The sequence below is a fragment of the Notothenia coriiceps genome, unplaced genomic scaffold, assembly GCF_000735185.1.
Source record: "Notothenia coriiceps isolate Sejong01 unplaced genomic scaffold, NC01 NC01_scaffold00037246, whole genome shotgun sequence".
Taxonomy (NCBI): Eukaryota; Metazoa; Chordata; class Actinopteri; order Perciformes; family Nototheniidae; genus Notothenia; species Notothenia coriiceps.
Window position 1 is genome coordinate 238,267 of NW_011369947.1, and position 8,530 is coordinate 246,796.

At 38.6% G+C, this 8,530-nt stretch overlaps 1 protein-coding gene across 1 annotated transcript in view; it reads left to right on the plus strand.

The window, feature by feature from the left end:
* Window positions 1–8,530, plus strand: part of faah (fatty acid amide hydrolase) — a 163,121-nt gene that overhangs the window by 91,296 nt on the left and 63,295 nt on the right. The window contains exon 2 of the mRNA XM_010795435.1: window positions 6,527–6,618. Coding sequence (XP_010793737.1) covers window positions 6,527–6,618 — 92 coding nt within the window. The remainder of the gene's footprint in view (window positions 1–6,526; window positions 6,619–8,530) is intronic.

The window sequence follows — 8,530 nt, forward strand, 5'->3', positions numbered from 1 at the left end:
CGAATTCAAAAAACGCAGAGGGAACAATCTCGAATTCCAAATAATACACACAATTATTATTCTAAGAGGAACAATGTGTATTTTTACTGCTAATCGCGAATTTGGCACGGTACAACGATTTTTGTTACTCGTTAGTCCTCTGAGATGCAATACAGCAGATTGCTCAATGGCTCCGTGCAGAAAACAGGATCAACCAGAAGAGTAAAAAAACGTCGCCGCACAAATAGAAAACATAGAGTGCATAATAAAAAGAAGCTGATACTGATCGCAACCTAGACCACTTGAAACATCTTTCAAATACAAATGACACTAATGAAAGATAAACGTCAGTAATAACATAAAGTACGCAGATGCAAATTGTAATGCAATGCTTGCTGATATCACTCTCAAGCGTTCATCCTCTGAAAGGACGCAGATAAGAAGTCGCAGGATCGTGCAAAAAAGCGAATACAATTAATATGACTTGTAATGGCACATGTGTCACACAACGAAATCGACGTATGTTATACAGTCTATGCTTAGAAACTCCTCAAACATTAACATCCCAAGACGAGACTAAGATGATGAACGATCTAGTATCTAGTAAAATTTAACATCTATCTGCAGCTAATAAATGGCGACTAAACGCGAAAAAACCTTTAACCTTCTCTTACTACCGCTCTCTCTCTCTCAATTGAATGGAGTTCACCTCCGATGTCTCCATTTCTCTCGCTCATCACCACTTAGTTCTCTCGCTCTCGATGGTCCCTAAATCTCGCTCTCTTCAACGAGACACATCTCAACAAAAAGAACTCCTAGCCCTCTCTGCTCTCCAGGCGCTCAGCGCGCGCTCATCTTGTTGTCTCAGCTACCACCTCCTCCCGCGGACACAGAAAACAGCCCGCTCTCCTCTCTTCTCATCTGTCTATCATAATTCGCAAATGTATTCACACAATCGTTGGATGGGCCGCTGGAAATATGCCTTAAAACAAAAAGTCATCACAACCCTTTTGTCCTTCTTCGCTGTAAGTCGCGGCTCTGGCCTAATCGCCTCGGACTCGCGCTCAAAAGACTCTCTCTCTCTGTGAGCACGCCAATTATGACGCTCCATCTACCCCCAGCGTTCTTAGCTGATTAGAGCACAGTGGGTGAACGACACTCGCTTAGCAGCAGGCTTTAAGTCCAAAGCAAGTGTTTATTAACATAAATGACTGCAGGCTATTTTTATATAAGTTAGCTGTAAGGCTTTGCGTTTTGGCAGCCTGCAGCTATAAACTTGTTTTTCCACTCGAAACACCTAATTAAACAATGCCTGCAGAGTGTTTTCAGCTCCCTATGACTGTGTGGGCTGCAATCTTACACCTTAAACCTCACGTCACTTCTTTTTTTGCCACTGTCGGGGCAACGCAACAATGACATTTTTGGATGTTATGGCGTTATGTTAAAGGTGACTATCATCGAAAATGCACTTTTGTACGTCTTCTATATCGATATTCGTTCCCCGAGTGTTCCAGATCTCACCAAGTTCCAGAAACACAACCCTCCTCTATTTTCTCATACCCAGAATCCTCTAAAAAGGGGCTGCAACAGATCTGATTCAGACTGATCCACAGATTTGAACACTTCTATGACGTCAACAGAAGTGGAGCGACAGGCTATTGGGCCAACTCACCAATCAGGCGAGAAGCACGGACATTGCCGTTCAAAGCGTGGAGAGCCTGTATACATATGCCAGGTCTGTAGAGTGGTGCTGTTCTCAACAAGAATCAGCCATGCAAAGACAGTGTTAAATTGAGCGAAATGAGGAATGGCTAAAATGCATAATCTGTTTGGTATTTTTAAAAATAAAAAGTATAAATATGCCTTTTATATAGGCATGGTCCTACACTATATTATTCAAATATAGCATGATCGGTCCACTTTAACAAACACTTGCTTATTTATTGATACAGCAGCAATCAATATTCACAATTATGTAGTGTCTCTTTTGTTTTGTGGCCTGATGGATTAAAGTCACCCAAGACTCACCATCCTTTTAGCTCTGATCTGCTCTCAACCACCGTGTGAAGGAAATATGTAACCATTCAGCTGCTAAATGCTAAGCTATGTTTAACAGCTGCTAACTATGTCTGTTTGCAACTTGGTGCTGATCAGATATAGCAAACACTTTGGCCAGCTTGTCTAGATATGACCAACAAAAACAGTAGAGTTGCAAGTCATTAGGGAAAAACAAAGGGCTGAAATGTGAAAAGCTCTGCAATGCTGACAGGAATGTGAGGGTTTGATGGGCTTGACTGAGTGACAACTTTCTTTTCACACAAATGTATTGGAGCCATTCATCACAATATTTCAGATTACAGTATAGAGAGGATGGACAAAACAACAGGAGCAACATACAATCATGATTTATAGCTATATTGCACGACATCACGAGGGTGTTACATCGGCTCAGGCTGTTCTCATAAACTGTTCACAGCTATACCAATGGAGAGAAATGCACTGCACATTCATATCCAACAAAAAAAGAGTTGCTTGGATCCGTGTAATTGTAAACCAGATTATTAAAGAGCAACCAAGTTCACAAAGGCAGGCTTTCACAGATAACTGTCCTTTGGGAAAACAGAATTTATCTATTTGTCACAACACAACTTCCGTAGTTATTTTAACTTCCGGTAAGCTAATGGAGTAGTTTTGATGCCTTAATCAACCTAGGGCAGGGGTGTCAAACTCAAGGCCCGGGGGCCAAATCCGGCCCGCGACTTAATTTAATGCAGCCCCACAAGAGCTCTGAAAGAATATTATACGTTTATTATACGGTTACATGTCGATTTACAGAAGCACGTTGCCCATAAACTACATGTCCCACAATGCATCTCAAATATGAATTTAGTTTAGGATTTGACTTTTTTCTCAGAAGTTGACTTTTTTGCTTCAAAATTTCATTTTTTTTTACATTTCCAGAATTTCATTTTTTTTTTTTAAAAGACATTTTGTGACATCAGCACTGAAGAGACTTCCAATTATTTGCCCTAGACTTCTGCTTTCAGATGTAATTAATTATGAAGTTATTACCCTATCCCATAATAATCCAATGCAGGGGCAATAATGTAATATTATACATTATTTTATATATATTAAATATTTATATACGTATTTTTATATAGTCTTGAAGTTACAACCGGCCCTTTGAGTGCAACCCTAACGCTGATGTGGCCCGTGATGAAATTGAGTTTGACACGGCTGACCTAGGGTTATGTGAAGACGGAGATCATTTTTAGAAAAATACATCATGCATGTTGCAAACAAGAAATGCACACATGTTGCTGAACATTCACAGGAGAATGCAAGGAAAACGTAAGTAAATTCAAGGTTCAAGGCCTTTATTTGTCATACATACATACATACATACATACGTACATAGCTACAGTGTAGTTATGTCTATGAAAATCTTAGGTCACAGGCTCCTCCAACAGTGCAACACAATAAAACAGAAAAAATAGTGCAAGTAAATACAAAAAGAAAAATAATTGAATAGTGAAATATTGTTATTTTTCTTTTTGTATTTACTTGCACTATTTTTTCTGTTTTATTGTGTTGCACTGTTGGAGGAGCCTGTGACCTAAGATTNTTTCATTGGTCCCTCTTCTTTAGAGAAGACCAGGAAATGATGGATACACGGATCGTGTTCAAATCAATAGGCACGCAATGACTCTAAATAATAATGATCACGCCACCAAACACACATTCAGACTAAAGGAACCAGCCTGTTTGGAAAATGAGAGAAGTAGAAAGTACAGGTATTTGTGTTCAACATGTAAGAAGTAGAAAGTACAGGTATTTGGGTTCAACATGTAAGAAGTAGAAAGTACAGGTATTTGAGTTCAACATGTAAGAAGTAGAAAGTACAGGTATTTGTGTTCAAAATGTAAGAAGTTGAAGTAAAAAGTTGTCAGAAAAATAAGTAGTGGAGTAAAGTACTGATACCAGAACAATGTACTTAAGAACAGTAACAAAGTATTTGTACTCCACTACTTCCCACCTCTGCAAATCAGAGCAAAGGGAAACCTGCAGGAAAGTGGTTCTCTACCTATGTGTCAGTCATAGGGCGTCTTAAGCACATACAGTAAGCACATAAGCGTCTTTGGGTCTAGAAAAGCGCTATATAAATCCCATTTATTATTATTATTATTATTATTATAGGCTTTATATAAAGAAATGGACCTCACCCGTTGGATTTGGAGCCTTTTGTTGGTTGCCATCTTTTGTTTTTAGCCATCGTCGTCTTGGATTTTTGGAACCTGAACTGGTATTAAGCGACCAAAATGTTAATATTAATGAAGTGAAAACCCCCTCTCAAAGGAGTTAGGCTGTGAAAGTCAATCAGAAGGTAGCATGGCACCAAACCAATAATGTATTCTGTCCATTTCACACTCAATTGGACCATAATTGAAAATGTTCTGTATTAAAACAAATATTTAAACTAATGAGAAGGAATAAAACATCATTACGATCCAAAATGTTTCCCAATGTAAAAACCCAAACCAAGAGCGTTAGATGTTATCTATAAAGCTTTTGAGCTTAACTTGCATCCTCAATTTAACGAATTCAAAGATTTATTGAGGGCATCTTCATGATCAAAACAAATAAAACAGCTTTTCTGAGCTGACACAATACGGGGTGACCAAAATCACTAAATATTCTCTGTTGTATACTCTTACTTTAATACATTTCAATAGATCAAAGCAGTCATTACATTTGGCCTTTTCCCACCAAATAATCAAAGCCTCTAAGCAGATGTTTGCCAGATTTCATTGCTGTCTAAGCTCTCCTGGTATGCCTATAAAATCTAAATGGAAAAATCCACTTTGAACACACAAATGTCTGTTTTGTGACCTTCATATCTGAATAAATGTCTTCAATTATCTTTTGACTAACTGCTGTCACACCTGCTGCTTTATTGTCACTGTTGCTCTGCCTTTGTTGGTCCATTTATATCGTTATTCTCTCCTAACTCTCTCTTTCTCTTTCGGGATCCCAAAGCTCTCCTTTTCTTCAATTCATTAGCTCTGACAAACATCACAAAAACCTCATTTAGTGTGAAAAACAATGAGGAATTCACGCTGGATTGCTCATGCATAATATCTGCGTCTGCCACTCTGAATTAGTAAAAAAAAAGAAGAATGGAAATTGATTCCTTTGTTGGGAGCTTTTGCTGCTTTAATGAGCAGAGCCAACCTCGCCTGGCGGGTAAAATGAAACTGATCGGAAAGATTAGATAATATAATAAACACACAGGGGGTATTTTAAGAAGCAGTTACTTTGACAGACATATCCTGTAAAGTGGAAATAGTTCTCAAGCTGTGTTAGCGATTACTTGAGTTGTCTAAAAACTAAATATATTCATCAAGATACCAAAAGCCTTTATCACTGTAATTACATAAATCTGTGGTCTGGGTGACTTCCTCTAATGTCGATGGACATGGATCCAATTACCCCACAGGCTGTTACATGAGATCATCTCCATACCCGGTCACTTGCAACGTGTTTTAACATTGAGTTTCATGTCAAAGCAGTAATTTCTTGCATATGGGAACTCTTGATGTGATCCTTTGTTCCATTATGCAATCATAAGAAGGCCAGGCTCTTTTTTTTAAACACAGAAATGTTTCCTCACAATTTCTTTGATGGAATGACTTGGAAGTGAGTCAGCATTTTAGCACTTCTTGTCTCAAAGTCAATGGTTTTTTCGTTTGTTATCCTGTAATAAGGTCTGGGGTTAACACAAGCTAAAGCGATTTATTCTACGTTATAAAATACGTCAATAAATACCTGACCGGTAAATTTAACAATGGTGGTTGCTAAAGACTGTCTAAATGAGACGACTAAACGTCATCAAGCCCAACATTAGCCGCCTTTAGCTTAGCGGTGGTGACGTGAAGTTATGTGACCGTGCTGTAGTTCCTTTATAGCCCAACATTAGCCACCTTTAGCTTAGCGGTGGTGACGTGAAGTCATGTGACCGTGCTGTAGTTCCTTTATAGCCCAACATTAGCCTCCTTTAGCTTAGCGGTGGTGACGTGAAGTCATGTGACCGTGCTGTAGTTCCTTTATAGCCCAACATTAGCCACCTTTAGCTTAGCGGTGGTGACGTGAAGTCATGTGACCGTGCTGTAGTTCCTTTATAGCCCAACATTAGCCTCCTTTAGCTTAGCGGTGGTGACGTGAAGTCATGTGACCCTGCTGTAGTTCCTTTATACAACATTCGCATTTTACTTAAAAAAATCATAAGGTGGGGTTGATATGTGGAGATTATCCTGCTGAACAAAACATGTAAGTATTATAAAAGTATTATTTTCTCCAATAATCCAATGGAAAAATCACATTGGAGGGAACCAGGGAGATGGAGCCTTCAGGGTCAACTACAGAAATACGCCATCCCTGCAGCACTGTATTGCTAACCTTCTCCAAAGAACATTGTGGTTTTCTTTAACCCCTCTGTTTAGTTTTGTGTTGTTTCATGATAATAATTATTGACATTTACTTTTAGGTAAACTGTGGTCCAGGACTGTGAAGGTGGCCTTCAACCTGCTGCACAAACTGGGAACCAAACAGGAACCCCTCGTCAGACCTGGAGACCGGGTACGTAAAAAGGTTATGAAATAAAACTGATGGATTGAGATGGAGGGAACCAGAAAAAATGAAGACAAATGTTGGTGTCTAATGGTTGAATGCTTGAAGGTTCGACAGAAAACTTTTGACTTGTGATGTAACTGCTTTAAGACTTTAAAAACTAAAGACCTGGCTGACTTGACTTTAGACTTGAAAGTAAAGACATTCAATTTAACTTAAATGGGACCTATCATGCAAAATGCACTTTGTGATGTCTTTTATAAATAAACATGTGTCCCCGGTGCGTCGGGGAACTCACGCAGCGTCAGAAAATTAAACCCTCTCTCTTTTCCTCCGTACCCAAATCTTTTAAAAACGGGGAACAACGAGCGGATACAGATTTCATCCGATCTGACGTCAAATCGGCGGCGGAGCCACAGAGAGTTGCTATTAGAAACAATGCCTGACGTGTTTTGGACGTAATCTCGTCTTTGTTTACATTAGCAAGCCTCGCTAACACTCAGAGCTAACCTGTACTGTAGAGCACATGTGTTTAAAAAGCAGGAAATAAAAAAAGTAACTCACCTTGTGATAAACCCACAAGAAAAAAAACGCATTTGAGCACCATACTGTTTCAGAAATAATCCTTGATGTGGTTTAGAACAGGATGGTGTTTTACCACAACATAATTTAATTTAGCAACATTAGCTCCGCCTCCTCTTTTTTATTTTTTTCAAGTTAAGGACCCAACATCTGCGTTTCTCTAACAGGGCTGCAAAAGAGATATGAGGCATGGCTACAATGGGTGATCTGTTTGGTATTTGGAAAAAAAACTTCACAGACATGTTTTGTATAGGTATGGCCCTACAATATATTTTTCAAATATAGCATGATAGGTCCACTTTAAATGTTGACCTCTTAAAATGTTGAACAAATGTTTAATTTAAAGAGAATTGGGCAGAAAAGAAGACAGAGAAGAGAAAGAGACTGGGTCATTTAAAACACAGACTTTCAGTTCTTAATTCTTCAAATATATGAATACAGAAATACTTTCAGGACTGCGGTACCTTATTTTACTTAACATTTTTTTATTTGAATTAATAACTTCAAGATTTCTACCTTGCAATATTGTGCAGATGTTGGAAGTCTTTTCTGCTTTGCCTTTTCATTCCGTAGTGAAACAAAATCCACAAAATGTGTCTCTGTTGCTAACAAACTGAGTAAAACATATTTAAAAACATAATGAAAGCAGAGGCTGACGAAAACAAAAAAATAAGAGAAAGCTGATTTTTTGTTATTCGGGTAAAAGGACTATTTAACAACTCTCTTTGCTCCCGTCTTGCATTAAAACATCGAGTAAAATAACCAAAAAAAAATGCGCTTTACTGACATCACCTCTCAAGAGTTTTGGGTACCGGCCAAAACAATCCCCGGCCGGCACATGGCCATGACTCCATGTTTTAAAAATGGACACATGTGTAACCCATCCTTCCTCTCCTGTCAGTATAATCATCACATCGCACTCAACACATGAAACAGAGGATCACAGCGAAGTGGAAAAAGATTCAGTAATAGTCCCACATGTGTCTGCTCTCCTTCTTTCATCTGTATTTAAAGCTCCATTTCCAGTAAAACAAATGGCACCATGCCACTGTGTGTGTTATTTGTCTGCATCTCAGCCAGAAGGGTGTGTGTTTTAATTACTGTACAATTCCTTTTTTCTTCTGTGTCATTAGAGACTTGCTGGATAACAATGTGCAGCGTTTTGGATATTTGTTTTAGGGGTTGGTCGGGACCAAAATCAGAGCTAAACGTAGAGTGTAATTCAGAAAAATCTGTTTAAAAGGACATATTCTGCTCATTTTCAGGTTCATATCAGTATGTAGTATCTCTACTTTAAAGAGTCCTCTCCTGCTGATGTTCAGGTGTATATCAGTATGTA